This window comes from Eschrichtius robustus, chromosome 5, assembly GCF_028021215.1.
Source record: "Eschrichtius robustus isolate mEscRob2 chromosome 5, mEscRob2.pri, whole genome shotgun sequence".
Lineage (NCBI taxonomy): Eukaryota > Metazoa > Chordata > Mammalia > Artiodactyla > Eschrichtiidae > Eschrichtius > Eschrichtius robustus.
In genome coordinates this window covers 29,687,085-29,708,203 of record NC_090828.1, presented here as the reverse complement: position 1 = coordinate 29,708,203, position 21,119 = coordinate 29,687,085, and the positions used below count along the sequence as shown (strand labels likewise).

At 41.9% G+C, this 21,119-nt stretch overlaps 1 protein-coding gene across 1 annotated transcript in view; it reads right to left on the bottom strand.

Moving 5' to 3' along the window:
• MDH1B (malate dehydrogenase 1B) overlaps positions 1-21,102 on the bottom strand; it is a 28,611-nt gene extending 7,509 nt beyond the window's left edge. The window contains exons 1-9 of the mRNA XM_068544604.1: positions 21,040-21,102; positions 16,740-16,852; positions 13,201-13,335; positions 12,867-13,009; positions 10,323-10,819; positions 6,953-7,094; positions 5,441-5,604; positions 2,289-2,428; positions 1,933-1,984 (exon numbers count right to left, since the gene is read on the bottom strand). Coding sequence (XP_068400705.1) covers positions 1,933-1,984; positions 2,289-2,428; positions 5,441-5,604; positions 6,953-7,094; positions 10,323-10,819; positions 12,867-13,009; positions 13,201-13,335; positions 16,740-16,852; positions 21,040-21,061 — 1,408 coding nt within the window. The 5' untranslated portion in view covers positions 21,062-21,102. The remainder of the gene's footprint in view (positions 1-1,932; positions 1,985-2,288; positions 2,429-5,440; positions 5,605-6,952; positions 7,095-10,322; positions 10,820-12,866; positions 13,010-13,200; positions 13,336-16,739; positions 16,853-21,039) is intronic.
• Between the last annotated feature and the right edge of the window lie 17 nt (positions 21,103-21,119).

Sequence of the window (21,119 nt, the reverse complement as noted above, 5' to 3'; positions counted from 1 at the left end):
CCATGGTGTCAGATTTCAGGGGCTGTCCTGACTGATCACCCCTTTTTCACAGTCCTCTGTCAGCTGTTCCTGTTATACTTAACCATTAAAGGCTAAGTTCCTCCAGGCACCCCCGCTCTCTCCAATCTCCATCATGCTCATGGCCTCATTCCTATTTATAGGCAACAACTCCCAATTTGATAACTGCAGTCCAGATCTTGCTGAGCTCCAGAAAGTATGCAGTTCTCTATGTAATGTATCCATTTGAGATACCCCGTAGGTATTTCAGAATCAAAATGTGAGAAACTAAACTCATCCTTCCTCTACTCTGGCACTGCACCCATCCTCTGCCACCCAACAGACACACACATAGGCAAACACATGCACTTTCTCTCTCTCTCTGTCTTTCTCAGATAATTTCCTCTACCACTTTTTCCCATATTGGTAAACCCACCCCATTGCTCAAGCAAACGAAGTCTGAGTCCTCTGACATTCCCCAGAGCCAGTCCGTCATCAAGTCTTTGATAATTCCACCTCCTAAATATCTCTCAAAATTCTACAGCCTCCAGCCTCAGCTGTAATCACCGCTTCCTTGTGTCACTCTGCTACTCTCCTGATACTGGTCTCCCTGCAAACAGTCTAGCCTTGTTCCAATTTGTTTTCCAAACTAATCACAACCCGATTGGGTCATTCTCCATCCAGAAGCCTCTGCAACTCTCATCTACCCTTCATGGCTCTCTCAGCTTCATCTCATTAGGCTTTGGCCACACAAGCTATTTTTGGTGGTTTTTCAAACAAGGTGACATGATTTCCTGCCTCAAGTTCTTTGCTCACATCCCCAGGTATAAGCTCTCATAGCACAGCACCCTGTACTTCTCATGCCTAAGACTCACCACAGCTGCAGACATTTGTGTAAATTATGATCCCCTGATGGACTGTAGGTTTCAAAAGGCAAGAACAGGTCTATCTTCTCCACCCCCATATTTCTAGCTCTTAGCACTGGCTTACAGTTGACACTCCATAAACACTGGTACATGGAAGGGATGTTGGGCTCTCAAAAGGCACTTGAGTGCCTTTCTGTAAATGAATTAATTTATTTATGTTTATATTTTCATATTTCAGATGAGATTTTCTTTAAGGTGAAAGAAAGAAAGATGAGACCACTTCCTTGTAAGTCTACAATTAGAGAAAATACCAATAGGAAAAATAAGCTTATTGAAATTTATTTTTTTAAAGTTACCTAAAAGTAACTGTAGTGTTGTGGGTCGTATTGCGTCCCCAAAAAGATATGTTGAAGTCCTGCTCCCTGGTACCAGTAAATGTGACCTTACTTGAAATTAGTTTTAGCAGATATAATCAAGTTAGGATGGGGTCAGACTGGATTAAGGTGGGCCCCCAATGCAATTACTGGTGTCCTTATAAAGAGAGAGATATTTGGCAACATAGACACACACAGAGGGAAGACAGACTTGTGAAGACCGTGGCTGAGATTGGAATGAAGCAGCTACAAGCCAAGAATGCCAATCACTGCCACCAGAAGCTAGAAGAGGCACGGAAGGATTCTTCCCTAGAGCCTTCAGAGGGAGCATGGCCTTGGTGACACCTTGATTTAGGTCTTCTGGTCTCCAGGACTATGAGACAATAAATTTCTGTTGTTTTAAGCCACCCAATTTGTGGTAATTTGTTATGGCAGCCCTAGGAAACTCATACATATGGTATACATAAACTTTATAAGGCAATAGTGCCTTTAAGATGTGATTTCTTTAGCATTCTTTTAAGAAACTTTATTTCAAAGGACACACTAAACCTGGTAGTTTATTTTGTCAATAATTTACCTTAAAAGTGATGAAATATGAACTATACTTATTTATATTAAATAGTGATTCCGGTTTAACACATATTTTAATACTCTTTTAATAGCAGCCCAGTAAAACATCATATCTAAAAGATTACCTGATTGATATGGCTGAAAATGTATCAACTCGCCAAGTGCAACAAGTTTCTCCTATGGAAAAATTTTGTAATCAGAGAGTTAAATGACCACAATTACTAACAATCATTCTTTAATAGAAAAACACTTTGATTCTTGATGTTTAAGTAACCAACAACTGTTTTTAACATACTAGAAATTACATAACCAAATGAGTAGTGTTCTTCTGCTGATTTCTTCAAACCTTTATTGCCTCCTTATTGTTCTTAGGAATAAGATGCAAATCGAACCCACAGAAAACCAGTGTATGCCTTGATCTAGGGGAATCGGTTTCAGGCTATTACTGAAGTCAGTTCCCTTAGGGCTATTCTGACATTACCTGAATTAGATCACTTGTCATTCTGGTCATTATTTGTTCACTTATTTCAATATCTTCGAGATCTGTAAGAACCACCCAAGTTCCATTCTCAAATTTCACAGGCATAGAAAAGACAATCCCTTCAGGAATACCAAACTGGCCTGCAGGGAGCAAACACAAAGCAAAGCAAAACAAAAGCACTCAGATAAATAAACCTTCCTGGTAACACTGTAGAAAAGGACAGACATAGTACATGCTTTTTAATGATAATGGTGGACCTAATGGTGGATTTAATGATAATGGAGGAATTTCTGCGAATTCCTCCCCAGGGAAGATCAAAACACTTACTCGAGAAGTATTTATTGAGCACCTCTGCAAGTTCTGACAACTGGCCCTTCTGTGTTTCTCTCAGAAGGAAGAACCATTGTTCCCTCTTTATCCCTTTTGTCCCTCTTTATCCCTTTTGTCCCTGCTGGGTTCAGATGCCCTGCCTCTGCCTTGGGAACTAATGAAGTCCTTCTCTTCCACCTTTTCTGGATTCCTTTTGTCTGCTTCCTTGGCTTTTCCTTGCCCCCCTAGGTAGCCCCTGAGCCCGAGCACTTGTCCAATCTTGCCTTTGCTCTTCCAGCCTACTACTGCAGTCACAGAGCCAAGGGGCAAGCACTGGGAAGGGAAAGTCGGTGATTTCCTCACAGTTCCTAGTTCCCAGTTTAAATGTGCTCCAAATAAAAAAAATTGATAATGCTTATTACTAACTGAGCAACCTTCAGATAAAATGCCTCCCGTTTTTTGTGTCTCAATCAAATAAGAAAATTATTCTTGCCATTCTAGTCATCAAAAATGTTGTCAGTATGCAGGTTCCTTAAAAAACAAAAAATAGTTACCATATGATCCTGCAATCCCACTCTTGGGCATATATCTGAAGAAAATTCTAATTTGAAAAGATATATGCACCCCAATATTCACTGTAGCACTATTTACAATAGCCAAGACGTGGAAGCAACCTAAATGTCCATTGACAGATGAGTGGATAAAGAACATGTGTTACTTTTATACAATGGAATATTACTCAGCCTTAAAAAAGAATGAAATAATGCCACTTGCAGCAACATGGATGGACCTAGAGATTATCATACTAAGTGAAATAAGACAAAGACAAATACCATATGGTATCACTTATATGTGGAATCTGAAAAAAAAAAGATACAGATGAACTTATTTATGAAAGAGAAATAGACACACAGACATAGAAAACAAACTCACGGTTACCAAAGGGAAAAGGGGGGGGGGTAAATTAGGAGGACAGGATTAACATATATACTCTAAAATATGTACAACAGATAACCAACAAGGACCTACTGTATAACACAGGGAACTATACTTAATATTTTGTAATAACCTATAAGGGAAAAGAATCTGAAAAAGAATATATATATATATATAACTGAATCACTGAACTGTACACCTGAAACTAACATGACATTGTAAATCAACTATACTTCAATTAAAAAAAAATGTTGTCACTAGGGCAAAATATTGAGGAGAGTTAGGAAACCAGGATCTAAAAGACTCTTCCGTAGAGGATGCCCCAGGCCCTCTGTTCACTCTCTATTTGAGAGCCAGCCTTATGGGTGAACAACAGATGAGGGTTTACACATGTGGTACCATTTCAGGGACACAATGATCACTTGCTCTTCACCTCACTTGCCCCCAACACTGAACTGCTTATTGATGAATTCCTAGAGATTAATTCAACTTTATTTTAGGCTGTGCCGCGTGGCTTGCAGGATCTTAGTTCCCTGACCAGGGATCGAACAGTAGAAGCGGGGAACACTAACCACTGGACTGCCAGGGAATTCCCTAATTAAACTTTTACAGATAAAGATGAGGTTTTAAATGTCTATTTCACTAAAAAGGTAACACAGTGATTTGAATTCACACGATGCGTATGTTCCTGCACATTAACCTTAATTGAACAAGACGCATTGAGAGTCTACCCATGAAGGAGCAACAAGAAAACCCAGCCAAAGCCCTGCCCTCAGGGTGGGTGAACTCTAATGCAGAGGGCATATGCAACTAACCACCCCATCCATAAAGGCAGGCTGTGATATGCTCTCTGATAGAGGAACAAATGCTATGTGAGTACAGAGGAGAGACAGAGATTAATTCTGACTTGGGGGATTTGGGGAGATTTCCGTGAGCTGCACCATAGTCACTGAAACAATGGGAAGGATCGTGGTTCCATTAATAACATAAAGGATACAAGAGGTGGCTCAGACTGGGGAGGACGACAACAGGTTCAGTTTGGTGTGTGTGGGTTTGAAGTGACAGCATGACATCCAGGTGGCAATGTCTGACAAGGTAGGGCTCGGCAGCGAGGCCCAGGCCTGGAGCTTTGGGAATGGATGGGCTTGTTCAGGGGGAATGTAAAGCACAAAGGGAAGACATGCTCTAGGTAGAACCTACAGTGCACAGACCATCAGCTATTCTCTCTTTCCTATTTTTCAAAAAACAGTAGAATTGCTCTGAATAGTTTTTAGCAGATTAAAATAGTAAGGATATAAAAATATATCCACAGTATTTGTGAACGGAGAGCAAGCTTTCCACATTCCGGCTGCTGCCTGGTACTCTGAGATCTGGGTCTTGCTGTGCCTTTTGTATCGTGTGTCTGTGTCTTTGCTCCTGCATCTCCTGTGCCCAGATGTTCTACCCATACTTGTCTGTCAGGTAAACAACTACTCAAACTTGCAGGTGACACTTCCTGAAGTGTCACCTCCTTTATGGTGCCGGTCCTGATTCTTCCTGCTGCCTGCTGAAAATCGACCTTGCTTTCCCTTCCTCAGTAGGGATACAGTGAGAAAAACTTAACAGAATTATCTCATTTATGTATGTGGCTCTCCTTTACTCTGCTGTGAGCTTCCTGAAAGGCAAAAGCCAGGCCTACTCCCTATGTGTGTTCCCAGTGCATGCACACAAAATACTGTTGCACTGCTGAATGGATAACTGAAGGAATGCATGCATGAATGAATGATTATGGAATTGTGAAAATCCAGAGAGCTTACAGAGTCTTTAAAGAGGTAGGAGCCTGTCTAGGTAAGGACACAAAAGTAGGAGCACAGGGGGCATACGTGGAGGTTTTAAAATATCATAAGATAAGAAAAACCCAGATTTACCTTCACTCAGTACCCCTAAAGACACAATCTCCCCAGGGGGTGAGCCATGGTACCAGTATTTCAACGTAGTGGCTATACTGTGTGCAGCTAAGATGCCTCCAAATTGTCTTCCTGTGGCGGTGAACTTTTTAAGACTTACCACAAATTCTCTGTTTACCCACTCACTGCAAGGAGAGAAAGAAACAATTTTACAATGGAGGAAGGAATACGAATGAATAAGAATGTTCCCTGGGTCAATGGATCTAAGTACAAGACCTCCACAAAATAGAAATATGACTTCCTGCGCCCCTTCTTCAAGCTTCTTTAAGCCCATAAAGAGTCAACTGAAAAGTAATGAAACCGAGCAGAAAGGAGTCCTAAAGTTTCAAACTAAAAACTTGATACCATAAATATGGAACATAGAAAAGTGGCCAAAGGCTGCAAGAACAATTAATTTCATCACAAAGAATTTATTCTATATAGAGGCTATCTTGGAACCAGTGGTATCCTTCATTTTAAATAAAATAGTATCATGAAATGTTGAATTATTCACATTGAGAACTAAGGAAATAATTAAGTTTTCTAATGTGAAGTTTAAACTCGGGGAACAGTCCAGCCGGCCTAGAACAGGCATGAAACGGCTGCCCTTGCTAAGCCGGCACGATGCAGCCCCAGGAGATGCTGCCCGCGCCCACGCAGCAATGCAGGGGAACCGCGCTCCAGGACAATGAGTCCAGGGACACAATTTCTAGGCGCGGGTAAACGAAGGGAAGGGAAGAAAGGGGTGATGGAAAGGACATGCTACCGCTGGGAAAGTGCTGCAAAGTTTAGAAACTTGTTCCAAAGGCGTTCCTCCCCCTTCCTCCTTCCACGCCCTTTTCGTCATGGTGGTGTTGACTGTGACAGGCACAGTTTCTAAGTGCTTTGCCTGTCTTAACCCATTTCATCTTCCCAATGACCCTATAAGACCCATACTCTGTTACCATTTCCACTTGGCAGATGGGAAAACCGAGGCACAGAGACGTTAAGTCACTTCTCTAAAGTCACACAGCTAATGAGTGGCTGAATGAGAATTCCAGCCCAGGTGGCTTGGCTCCAGAGATGGTGCTTCTTACCACGTCTCAATTCTGCCTTTCCTGGGACCCAACACCCAGCATGGCCTGGGCCTGCTCACCATCGTAATTCCTTATTCTCGAAGCTTTTTCAACTTGGACAGAGGTCTTTACATTAAATAAGACTCACTTTACATATGTTTGCTTTAGTGATAACATTAATGGAATCTGTGAGCCACTTTAAGGATAATCTGAAATATAAAAATTCAAAATTCCAAAATCAAATAAATTGGGGGTGGGGACTGACCAGTTGAAATTCTGTGGAATTCTCTACATTTCTTCAATAGAAAGCATAAATGAGGATGAGTGTGAACAAAGTTACTTCTGCCCACAGATTTCTAAGATGATTTTTAAATGATTATAGTAACATTACATGTTTATTCAATATTGTTAAACTACTTCACTTAAAAAGATACTGTACCTATCAAAAATCAGGCTTAAAACAGGGCGTGAATAGTGAGGAGGTCCCCAAACAGCACTCTCATATCTGTAAACCTTGGCTTTTCTCAGATCGACGTAGTTATTTCCACTAATATTACCCCAAATTATCACATCTTTGATGCCTGTGAAGAAAAGAAATTTAAAAAAATATCGTAATATAAAAAATTGCCTGTAGTCTACTTTCTATTTGTGTGTTTGTTTTACGATTGGTCCTTTTGCTATAAAACAGACTTAAGTTTATGTTCCCTAAAAATGTGCAAACAATGTGGATTATCTCCTTAATCATCAGAGTCTGGCCATTCCTAATAATGCATGTGGATGGTGTGAGCATAGGACTGAATTCAGGGAACACTGAAATGCTCCCTGAAAGAAATTGCTACTGAAAATTATACCCCTGCTCTAGTCCTAACTTCACCACTCTGCTTGCCATGAAGAGGATTTTTTATCTGCTTTGATTCTGACAGAGAGTCCCTGATTTTAGACTGGAATAGAAATTTGGGCAAGTCACTTGACTCCCTGGGTGGCTTTCGTTTCCTGCAGAATGGAGATGCTGGGATAAGAGGACCCCGAGGAACATCTTAATCAACAAAGAGATATTGAATTAGCTTGTATGTGTGAGGCACTTTTAGATGGGAGGCTCAGAAGAAAACAAATCAGCCCAAATCCTTGCAATATTCTGGGGGTAGAGGGGAGTGGGTGAGAAAACAACTACTATACAACGTGATACATACTACCAAGAAAAAGAAGAGGATGGAGGTAGAGAGAAATAGGAATTGGTATTTCATATGATTCTAGTATATGAAATTCTCTCTAATAATTCTCTCTAATAATTGTGGATTTTCTGGGAATGTATCTGAAGTGAAAATAGGGGATTTTATTGATTTATTTATAAACTTATTTATTTGTTTAAAAACTTAATTCTCTTAAAAGGTCACACCACTTTCTATTACGGAGATTAAATTCTTTCCTGTTCTGTATGAGATAAGATTGCTGTTGGCTTCAAGTAACAGAATATCCTTCTGACTTTGCTGAACTAGAAGGAGTTTACTTTTCTCAGATAACAAGTCGAGGTAGGCAGTGACACTGGTGCTTGTTAAGCAGCTCAAAGATGTTACTCTCTCGGCTTTCCCCTCATGGTCCTAAAATGACTGCAGCAGCTCCAAGTATCACACTCTTACAGAGTTGTGTTCAAAGGCAGGCAGGAGGGAAAAGAATTTTTCTTAAAGCTTTAAGGCCCTTTATAGCTCTAAATGCCTTAAATCAAGCTAGAGAAAATTATAGCAGACATCTGCTTTTTTTTTTTGTCCTAACATCTCTTCCTACTTTTTTTCTTTAACAGCATACTGGTTTTTCTTTCAATAGGTACCCTTCCCCAATTTCAGTCCATTTGGTTTGGGTGAAGCTGTCCTCACCTCTCAGGTCTATCAATAGGCATCAGAGCTAGATTCCAGATTTCTGGCCACAATGATTGATTTGGAGAAGGGCATATGGTCCAAGCCCAGTCAATGAGATATTATTCTGCTACTTTTATACAAAGAATCGAAAGAGAACGCTCTTTTTCTGCTGGGGTAGTTAAGCTATGATGCCCATAGCCATTTTGCCACTTTTTAGGGAAAGCCTATCCGAGAATCAGATCAAAGCTGAGGAAAGCAGAGCTGAGTGACGAGCCACGTGAGAGCACGAACCAGGCTTGACATCATCATTTGAACCCCGGCATCCGGCTATGCCCCAAATAAGAACTACTCCTGCACTCTTCAGTTATGTGGAAAAATAGCTCTGATTTTGGTCGCTTTGAGTGGACTTTCTGTCACTTGTACAGAAAGAGTTCCAACTAAACCAATGTACATAGTCTGAGAAACAGGTTTATGTGTGAACTGAACTCAAGGGATATCCTGAAAAGGTTTGCTCCCCTCTGGGCATCTGGAATTCTCCTGGAATAATTCTCCCTGATGCTTTTTCTAGTTCATGTTACTTTGTTTAACTCTGTCTTTGTCGTTGCCAACTTCCTCCTTACTACTCCACTGACAATTCCACTTTAACAGCCGTCCCTCTAACATTTCCCTTTTTTGCCCCAACTTGTCTCCACTTTTCTTTTTTCTGCTGCTCCTGTGCTTATTGGCTTTGAATACAGCAGGGTTTAGAATTTATGGTACCACCAGGCCCACAAGAGAGCAGCTTTCTGGTTGAAAGTGCCTGCTCTGTTTTAAATTTTGTAACGCTGCCTCTTCTTGACACTTTCATCAGTGTATCACAGATCTTTTGTGAGAAATCAGTATCTACACATATACATATAAGGTTGATAACAGAGATAAAATGATTAAGAAATGTTTTCCTATTGAATAATTTTAGTATCCATTTGGCTGAGGTATGCACTGACGCTGGGGGTAAGACACTAATGATTTGTATGCAAGAATACCAGAAGTTATGGTCCTAGGGCTTTGTTGTTAAGAAAAGGACAATACGGCTCTTGCCCTAATGTGTGAGGGGCTCACCAAAGTCCTTTATAGCTCTGACCGAGAGCATTCTAGGCTCACATTTTACTGTCTTCCCAATTTTGCTTGATGTCATGCCTTGCACTTCCTGGCATTCTCAATAGACTTCGTTGCACCTGCTGCATCTAAGGGCACAAATAGCTAAAGTCTGTCAAATATGACAAATATTTTTAGATACAGCACTCCCCCTTTAGATACAAAAATCCATTTTCTGGTTCTGTCTCATCCTCCTATGATTTTGACCTCTATAAGTACAAAGATTACTAGGAGCAGAAACTGATCAGATAGCATAATCACCTTAACAACTTTACTATCCTTGCAAATGTTTACCATGTGTCAGGCACTCCTCCAAGCACTTTAGAAATATCATCTCTTTAAATCCTGGCATCAATTCTAGGATGTAGGTGCTATTTACATCCTCATTTTACAGGTGAGGAAGCGAGGCACAGCAAGGTTAAGTGATTTGCCCCAAGTCACACAGGTGGGAAGTGGGGTGGGGGTCACTTTAACAGAGCCCTGAGTATTTTTTTAAAAAACACCCATTACGTCGGTTGACTACTATCACGGAAAAAAAAAAAAAAAAGGAATATTAAGTTTCAAATTACTACTTGAAAAATAGAAACCTTATTTAAGTATTTGTTTCTTAATTTTTATAATGATGGGAAAAGATCAGCTAGTCATAAAAGCTAGTAGAAAGAAAATGCACAGTAGTGAAATCACACAATCAGAAGTTCTCGGCCTCTGCTTCATACTTTGTAGACCAGATATCCCGACTGATTTTAGAGGGGACAGTGTTCTTCCTAGCTGCTGTGAAATCACGCTGTTTAAAACCGGACACGGAAACGGGAGCTCACTCACATGAGGGAGTCGTTTTCAGTTTTCTGGCCAGCTCCGCCTTCGCTTTGCCTTCTACGCCCAAGGCCACAGCGACAATATTGTGAGTGAAGTTTGGGGCGTATCTCATAAGCAAAGACGTTTTGAGATTCACAAAGGTTTTTCCTCCCACAATAATTCTGACGGAATCATGAGCATTTTTCTCAATCAGGGATCCGTAGAGGTGGCACAGAGTAGCCCTGCTTCGGATGCAGTCTTCCAAACTGTACACCTCCTTGTCCACGTGGTCGTCGAGGAAGATGATCACGTGGGCCTGGCGGAAGGCCTCCTCCGCTCTGGTGCAGACGGACACACTCTGCAGGAAGGGCGACGCCAGGTCCTGAGCCTCTTTCACAAGGCTTGTGAGTTTTTCTTCTGCCTGCTTGTTGTCAAATAGGTTTATGCTAATTTCCATATGCGGTCCAAACACTTCACCACTTGTCAAGATGGGAATTAGGTTGTAGCAGGCAGGCGCGGATGCACTAATAAAAATGCAAAGCCGATTACGAATGGTTAAATCTTTTGCTCCTTTTCAGGCTTTATTCTTTTTTTTTTTTTAAGTACCAACCATGTATAAAAGTCTTCTTTTTTTTAAATAAATTTATTTATTTATTTATTTTCGGCTGTGTTGGGTCTTCATTGCTGTGCGCGGGCTTTCTCTAGTTGCGGCTAGTGGGGGCTACTCTGTGTTGTGGTGCGCGGGCTTCTTATTGCAGTGGCTTCTTTTGTTGCGGAGTACGGGCTTTAGGCGAACGGGCTTCAGTAGTTGTGGCTCACGGGCTCTAGAGCGCAGGCTCAGTAGTTGTGCCTCATGGGCTTAGTTGCCCCGCGGCATGTGGGATCTTCCCGGACCAGGGCTTGAACCCGTGTCCCCTGCACTGGCAGGCGGATTCTTAACCACTGTGCCACCAGGGAAGTCCCCAGGCTTTATTCTTAATAGATATAATTCTGCATGTGCATTAATAGGGTGATTTAATATCTTAAATTGGCATACACAGCTGCACAGACATTTTTAAGGCTAGAAATCAAAAGTAGAACAAAATAATTCTCACTGCTAACTTCTTGCTTTGGCCATCTGAAAACAATACCAAAGTAAGAAATGTACCTGTTTATAAGGCTTTTCAAATTAAATAGAATAGGCAGAAAGCAAAATTTAAAAGAACTGTGTCATATTACTGTAATTACGTGTTTACATTCTTTTTAAAAAAAGATAAGGAAATCAGTTTCATTTAACCATAACTCTTTTCTATGTTGTACCCTTATCTGCAAAGTAATGACATCTTTTAGAAAGGCCTATTTTTCCAAATCCTTATAAAGAAGCCTAGGATCAACACAGGCGAGGTATCATGTATCTGCACCCACAATTCAGCCAGTATTTGAGTACTCTATAGCTTGGCTGATAACTGAGAGCCCTAATGACCGCTGAGGGGGAGTTTGGAAATGCATCTGGGCAATTTTTCACAGTGGGTTTGGAGAGAGGCGCAGTGGTGTTTTCAAGAACATGTGTACCATTTTAATCCTTTAAAAATATCTAGGGACTTCCCTGGTGGTCCAGTGGTTAGGACTCTGTGCTCCCCATGCAGGGGGGCCCGGGTTCGATCCCTGGTCGGGGAGCTGGGTCCCGCAGGCCACAAGGAGGAGCCCGCATGCCGCAGATAGGAGCCCGGATGCCGCAAATAAAGATCCCGCGTGCTGCAGCTAAGACCCAGCGCAGCCAAATAAATAAATAAATATTAAAAAAATCCTAAAGCCGATGTAATATTATTAAATCTGGGTGTAAAGTTCATGGACGGTTATTACATCATTCTCAGTTCTTTTCTGCATTTGAAATCTTTCATAATAACAAAGAATTTTTCAGATGAGCCTGTATATTAGGATACACACATAGGGAGTAAGAAGGGCAGTGTGAGAGACAGATTGGGAGGTGAGGAAAGGAAAGGGGGAGGGAGAGATAGAGCAAGATGGACAGCAGAAGGACAAAGAGGGAGGCAGAGCACAGAGATAGAGAGAAAAAGCAATGACACAAACATCGAATGTGTCCACCCACCACTGAGACTGAGAGTGATGAGGAGCAAAAGCAAGTGGGCAAGAGGAAGAGGGCAACAGTCAGGAAGACGGGAGAGGGAAGGGAGGAAACAAGGGAGAGGGAAGGAAGGACAGGAAGGCGAAGAGCAAGATGGTATGAGCAGCAGACAGCGTGAGACGCACAGAATGAGGGCAGGAGAGCTGGAGACAGTTATGCAAAGTAAATATTTTGCTATAAAGTTGCTCTTAGATTTGGTATGTATGTGTATTATATGCATATTACATACACATTAAACCTATATATAGTCTAACACTCATACATGGGGCTACACTAGGGGATATATATGCATATACATATATTACATATCTATAATATTTGTATACATACATCCAAATCTCAAACTTGACACTCAGATATTCTTCCATCATGTAATGAATCGTACATCATTGTCCTTCTAAACATAAAAAGCCAACCTCACGAATCCTGGGATTTGACGGTCCCACCTGGTGATCCAGACCTGCAAGGGGTTGATGAGACCTTTCAGGGCTTCTTTCTCCAGCTCTTTTTCTATGTGTGTCCCCAGGTTCTCTTGAGCAACTGTCTTCATCAGCTCAGTCGTCATGCTAGAGGTGACACCATAGTAAAGCTAAATATTGGGAAAGAAAAAATCAACACCAGAATAGCTGACAATGGCGATAATGGAGAGTTCTTGTTTAAAGCCCAAATAGAGTAAAAAGAGAGCTGAGAGAATACCTTAGAAAGCAAGACATTTGAAAAATATAATAATAGGAGAGAACGATAATGTTTTAGACAGATAAATCAACTTAATTTGTATACCTGGGCATGTTCTAGGAACTCATTATATCCTCCCAAAAGCAAACCCTTTCCTCCACGATCCAACAGCTCTCTCCAGATGATGGGGGAATTTTTGTGACTCCACGTATTCTTTTTACACAACTCTTTCAGCCACTCCTATTGAAAGATATAGTCCACGAGAAGTCACACATTGAATCTGCCTTGGAATTCAATTCAATACTTTAGAGTTCAAACATTAAAATACTAGTTTTTTTTTTTTTACTACCTCTGTATATACATAATAAAATTTAGATATCGTTAAACTGTAAAATATAAATATAGAAATAGTGATGAGCTGAGTAACAAATTAATCAAGTAAGAAAGAATATTCTTCGAATTCATCGACCAAATAAAGGTACTGAATGTTGCTCTCTTTCCTGAGTAGACCTGAAGTGCAAGGGTTTGGCTTAAAAAAGAAGCCAAGTTTTCCAACTCAAATGGTTTTCTGTATGAGATGTCTCTGGTTTTAGGGCCATATAAATTTGATATTGCTTTCCAAATATGTGAGTATAGTTTATATTTTTTAGATTGAATTAATGAGCTAAAAATTATCTGGGGATTTCTGATAATATTTAGTAGAAAAAGTTTAAATCATCATTATCTGGTTTGTGTACACCAGGCCTTCCAATGACAATATCTGCATAGAGACAGAATGCAACATTTCTATGGGCAAAGTACATGGCAACATTCTTGTTTTTGGAGGAATGTATAATGAAGCTACCTTACAAATAAAATCTTACAAATGAATTTCCCTTGTTGATGTTTCCACCATGATGATTCCCCCATGGCCCCTCTAGTCACAACGTAGCCTGACCAGTGAAATACTGGGAGTCTAGAAGAAAGAGACTCTACCTCAAAGGACCTTCAGCAGCAAGCAGGGCATGGTGATGTCCTGGCAGGAGCTGGAAGAATATGTACAGGACTGGACCCTGAGGGTGCTGAATCAAGAGTGGAACATAAAGCTGAACAAGAGAGAATTTATCAAAATGAATCACACTTCTGCGATTCAAGAGTGTACACCCCGACAAAGACCTCAGAAGAGAGTGCTAACATGTTGCTAGGATGGCTCTTCAAAGCTTGGAGGAAGGGATGAAATAAAATGGAAATGCCAGAACTGTCATGGAAGACCACGGAAGAAGGGATGAAAAAGCTTAAGAAAAAATGGGCTCGCTAGAGTGCATATGCTATGACGGAAGGCTGGAAAACTATTGGTCACCTATGTTCTCTGGAAGGGCCTGGAGGACACTACATTCACCAAAGTGACAAGGAATGCACTGATGAGAGGGGTCTCAGCATCACTGAGAAGCCTGGTGTGGCTGTCAATTGTGGGCCATGGCTGTTAAATGACATGCTGTTATAGAGCTGGGCCCCATGGCAATTGGGATGATAGAATTCTGAAATTAAAGAGGACGGGGCAGTGCCCACCAGAGAACATCTATTATGACAGAAGCACTAAGCAACCCAGCAGTAAGATAACTTAGACAGCTGAAGCCACAATGGGGACATGAAAAAGTTAGAGCTTATGCAATGGTCTGAGAAAACAAGCTATCACTCATCAAAGCTGATCTAGCCATTGCTGCTGCCATTAACAGAGATCAATGCTGACCTCCTGTTAATGGCACTATCCCTCAAAGACAACAACCAGCCTCTTGGTGGCAATCTGATTACATTGGACCCCTTCTACCCTGGAAAGAGCAGTGATTCACCTTGATTTTAATCAACATATATTCTGGTTAAAGAATTGTCTTTATTGTTTGTAGGACTTTGGCCAGCACCCTGTTCAAGACTTTTCAAAATATTTAACCTACCAACATGGGATCCTGCATAACATCACTTTGAACCAAGAAACCCATTTTAAAGTAAAGGATGTATGACATTGGGCATGAAACCAGGGACCCACTGGCCCTACCATATATGGCAACATCTAGCAGCATGATAGAGGGATGGAACAACACACTGAAGATACAGGCACCAGCTTAGAGACTGATACCTTGCAAGGATGGGGGTACCATCTTTCAGGATGCAATATATACCACAAATCAATAGAGTTTTGCCCCAATAGGTCAAATACATGAATCCAGGAACCAAGAACGGAATTAAGAGTGACCCTGCTTACCATCACTCCCAGTGACCCGCCCAGGGTGAGGGGTGCTTCTATCAGGAAGAGTCCCGTTAAACTTTAATCTATGGCTGCCACATGGTCACTTAGAGCTCCTGTGCCAAGAGATCAGCCAGTAAGGAAAGGAGTTACCATCATGGAAGGAGTAATTGCCCCTGTTGATCAGGAGCATACAGGGCAGCTATTACCCAATGTGGGCAGGAAAGAATGGTTGGCATCTAGGTAATCCATTGGGGCATCCTTGGTAGTGCCTTGCTCAATTTTGACAGCAAATGGACAGGTGCAACAGTCATATCCTGAAAAGGGAATAGAGACGAGGGCTCAGACCCCTAAGGATACAGGTGTAAGTCACCACCACACCTAATAAGTCACCTGAATCAGCAGACAGAGGGTGAGGGGAATCTACAATGGATAGAAGAGAAGAAAGGTGATGAGTCATTTATGGTGCTGAATGATGTGTAGTGCTGAAATGATGTGCTGCGGAGACTACTGTTCATTTAACTAAACTTCCTCTTATAAAGTTTCCCCGGGGAGAGATGCCAACCAGAATTCTGGAAGAGCTGTTCCCAGATGGTGTGAACGTATTACATGCAGCATGGGGATCCAAAAGGCACAACTGGTGAACTAGCAGATCCTGTCACGCGTAGTCCCTATTCCTCCTTCGTGACCAAGGCACTCATTCCCCCTGCCACGAGGTGTATTGGCTGTTGATGGCTCAGTGCTGAGTCTCTCTCTGGAAATTGACCTCAACCAAAGGATGTTCCCTTGCCGAAGGTTAAGTCTCTTCCCCAGGGCAGCCCACATCCTATGACTGCTAGCTGTAGGAGAACAAAAGCCTGGCCTCCTTGCCTGTTTGGGGGGGTATCTCCGAAGGGCCATCCCAGCTTCAGAGTTCCCTGTAGGGCTGGCTGAGCCCTTTGTTAGAGCTGGATGGCAGTTCAACTTCTCCCATTGCCCAGTCCTGCTGCCCTCATTCTTTCTAAGGATGTTATTCCCAAGAGCACTCCCCAGTAAAGGAAACTCCTTCACCCAAATTTCCATCTCAGTCCCAAAGAAGGGTGTGTCAAATAAACAAGTCCCTCATGTCATTAGAAATCAATATGAAGGAGAATTGAAAGTTAAAAAGTGCAATATAAGCTATGTGGATTCTTGGGGGGAAAATACCAGCCAAATTTATTCTACTTACAGGTTAGGGCCTCATTTGTTCTATTAGGTACTAGGAAAAAAATATAAATAATGTTTTGAGGCTGATAAGTCAGGACATATTTTACTACTAATAAAATATCAATAGTACACGAACATTCATTACTGGAAAGCTATCTGATACACTAGCTAATATTTAATTAAATCAGAACACATTTTTCTGTGTGTGTGAATTTAACAAACTGTAAAGGCCTCTTACCTCCCAAACATCAGGATGTTGTGTAATTTTATGTATCCGAAAATCAGGAAGATTCTTTTGTAAATAATCTGCCAGAAGTTCTGCTTTAGCATAATATGGGCAATCTGCTCTACCTAAAAAATTCAAATTAGCAATATTTTCTTTCATCACATGGAAATGATCATGTAGTTACAAGTATTTGTCATATAATTACAGAATCAATCACACAGTTACAATATAATTTATATAGAGTTATAGCATAAACTGCCATAACATAAACTTTTGATTTTTATTATATTGGCAAAATAAAATGAATTTCATAGGAGATCAGAATCATTAGTAATAAAATGTGGAAAGGAAAAAAGACTATTGAATATTTATTCTCCTCCAGTGCTAAATTAGACCTCACTTCCTCTAAGAGGATGCCAGGCTACTAATTAAGCATGAACTACTCATAATGAACTACTCATTAGTAGCTACTAAAAGGCACAGGGTGAAGTGAGGAGTGGTGGTAAAATCACATGTGGACTTGATATGTGTGCAGAGAGTATTGGGGGAAGGGGAAGGAGAATTGGTGGGAGAGAGAAGAGTCTGGCTTAACTTCTTTTTTCTGGCGTGGGTAGGTGATCCTGACCTTACTAGAGAGAAGTCATGGGTGAGAAGTTTAAATTATAAAGTGCAGCTGGAAGTATCTGTAGTATATCTCAGTGGATATGACCAGCAGGCAGCTGCACCTGCAAATCTGAAGAGCAGGCCTTATGTAATAGCTTAGGATACAGATATTGCAGGCATAAACACAGAGAAAGTGACAGCCACTAAAATTGGTGGGACTGGATGTCCGGTAGAGTAGGAGGGGCAGGGGCCAAGGGCAGAACCCTCTCTATAGCATTCTTCCCCGATTACTCCCAATCACCAGTTCTTCAACCTCCTGGTGACTTCTAAGTCATCAACCCCTCTCAAACTCCCCCTGGCTATTAGCCTCCCTGTTTAGTTCAAATCCATGGCTCATGAATTCAGACCACTCTTCTGGTTCATGTCTTCAATTCTCTTGCCCCACTGTGCTTCTGGCAAGTAAGCCTGGTAAAAGACCCTCACCCTGAATGAACCCAGTAAATTGCCTTTTCTGTGCCTGGGTTTCATGTACTTGGCACCCCTGGATAAACATGGTAGAACCAAGCAGGGTGGCACCATTATAAATTCATGGTCACCAGTCTCAACTGGCCCTCAGCTCTTCCTGGAGATCCCTCTGTTTCCCTTGGCAGCACTCTCTTCTGGTCTCTATAATCACCATTCCAAACTGTCTACTTCCTTCAAGCCTCTTCCTTCTCGCCAATATTTTTCTGTACTATCAGAAGACAACAGAAAACTCTGCTTTCTACTTTACGCAAACTAAACCAAATCATACAAAAAGGCACCAGTTGGGAAATCCCCCAACCTCCTGCCATCAAACCTACTAGCCTATCTGCATTTGGACTCATCCTTTCCTTCTTTCTTCTATTCAGTGGAAGAGGGATCCTACCTCGTATCCAGATCCAATCTCACCACTTATGCTCTGAACACCACCCTCTTCCACCTCCACTGGTTATCCCCTTTTTCTAGCATCTTAGCTCTGTTTCTAATGGCCTGTTTCTACCATAATTAAAATATACTCATTATATTTAAGTTTCTCCTGTCCTGAGAAACAAAACGCCCATGACCCCCTCCAGTCGTTGCCTTCTACCTGCCCTTTTCTATTAAAACTTGAAATAGTTCTTGAAATAGTTCTCTACACTTGCCATCCCCAGTTCCTCACTTCCATTGATTTCTCATGCCACTGCAATCTGGCTTTTCCCATAATTCTCTAGAAGGTCACCATGGACCTCCATGTCACTAAATCCAATGGATACTTTTTGATCCTTTTCTTGTTGACCCTTGGTAGCATTTGTCTCCCTTCAACTCTTGAAATACCCACTATAGTGGGGGCATTCTTCAGGTTTTCTTCCTACTTCTCTGGCCACTCCTCATTACACTTTTAGGTTCCTATTCCTTTATTAATGCATTAAAAGGTTAGCATTCTACAAGGCATCTTATCTTCATACTCTATGATCCTTCCTGGATAATCTCCTCCACTCCTTTGGTTTCAAGTAGAAATCTGTATTTCCAGTTCAGAACTATCTCCTTATCTAGATGTCTACACCCTCCTGTATTTTTTAAACTCCTTCTAAATGTCTCATAGGCACTCAGCATGTCTATGACAGATTTTGCCACCACTCCCCTACTAAATTTGCTCCTTCTCGTATGTTCTTTATGTTCATCTACCCAGTTATTTAAGAGTATTAACAGTACCCAGAGTATAAAGCCTACTCTTCTGCTGTTTTTCAATGACTTCCCATCTACCCAGTTATGCAAACTACTGCTTGGGAATAATTTTAACTCTTTCTTCTCCCTTCCTTTCTTCCTCCACTTAGGTAAATGTCTAGTTCTATAGATCCTGCTCCCTAACATCTCTTCAATCCATTCACTTCTTTCCATTTCTATTGCCCACCTTCCTAGACCAGGCCACCAGTATTTCCTTCCTGGACTACAGTACCTAACTGGGCTCTGGGCATCCAGTCTTTTTCTTCTCACATTGTAGCAATAACACTCAGATAAAATGCAAATTTGATTATGTATCTCCTTCCAAAAACCTTCCATGTACTTTAGATAAAGTTTAAAATGTTGAGGGCTTCCCTGGTGGCGCAGTGGTTAAGAATCCACCTGCCAGTGCAGGGGACACGGGTTCGAGCCCCAGTCCGGGAAGATCCCACATGCCGCAGAGCAACTAAGCCCGTGCACCACAACTACTGAGCCTGCGTGCCGCAACTACTGAAGCCCGCGCGCCTAGAGCCCGTGCTCTGCAACAAGAGAAGACAGCACAATGAGAGGCCCATGCACTGCAATGAAGAGTAGCCCCCACTCGCTGCAACTAGAGAAAGCCCGCGCACAGCAACGAAGACCCAACGCAGCCAAAAATGAATATAAATAAAAATAAATACATCTAAAAAAAATATTGAATGTGGCTCACAAGAATATACGTTATCTAACTCTGGCCTTAACATAGGATAGTCTCTTCCTTGTACTCTATGCTCCAACCCTACTAAATCTTTTTCAATTTTCTGCTTATTGCATACTCTCAAAAATCACCAAACTAGCTCTCCTCATTGCAGCCCCACTCCCTGCTACCCGTGCCTAATTTACTTTCCTCCTCCCTACTTACTTCCTCTCCGATAGGTAACACTCATCTTTCAGGACCCTGATTAAAAAATCACTTCTTCTGGGAAGTCTTTGCCTAAGAAAGGTCCCCGGCCACTGCCACTGCTCCTATAGAACCCAGCCCTGCCACTGCCACAAATACAACATGCTCAAAAATACTCTTCTGAATGAATAAAGGAGCAAAGGAAATAGGTTTTCAGGCAGATGGGAGATGACAATTGTGTTAAGGCATCAAAGAGGTCAAATAAGACAAGGACCGGACAGCTTCTGTAAAGTCATTGGTGACTTCGGTGAGGGCCATTTCTGAAAGGAGGCAGAAGTAGAAACCAGATTGAGTGGAAGGAGGACCTGGAGATAGAAGAGCAGTCTACCCTTTTGAGAAACTTGCTGAGAGGAAAGGAGGCAGGTACAATAGCCTGCTGCAGTAAAAGCCTCTTTGGTGGTTTTCTGGATGCCAGTCGACATTTCCAGTCCATCCCCTCCATTGCTGACAAGGAGGGTTTCCTAAAATGCAAGCTCATTAAGATACCCTCCTGCTTAAACATTTTAAATGACCCCTCATTGCTTTCAGCATACAGTTCAAACACCTTTGCTTGGTGTTCTTGAAGTGCAAGGATCTGGCTTCTGCTCCCATTCTTGCCCCAGGTCCAGTCACTTCCTCCGTATCCAGAGGCCATGACACTTCTAGCCTCTGTGCCTTTTTCTGGAATGTCCTCCCTATTCCAAACCTTCACAAATCAGCTCTTGTAACACCCCTCAGAGCCCTGTGCACATACCCCTCATTGCATTAATCACACTGTATCAAAAGTACTTGTTTACATGCTTCTGTATCCCAGGAGACTGAAAGCTCCTCGAAGGCAGGGATGTGTCTTTCCCCTCACTGTATCCCCTGTGTCCAGCAGTGCTTTGTACACAGTCACTGCCCAACATACATTTTTGAATGAAAGCATAATAAAGCCTGGGTGGTCCATATAGAGGCTGGAGTTGCTAGAATATAAGCCAGTTAAGAAGATCACTGGCAAGCGGTCATAGGAGGAGAGTAGCTGTCGGTGTTTTGAGCGATCTGCGGGCGGACGCGGGTATCACTCACCAGCGAGTACGAATTTGGCCATAGTGAAGCCAGGACCCGGGGCCTTGAACCGCTGCTCCACCGTTTCCAGGCAACCACGC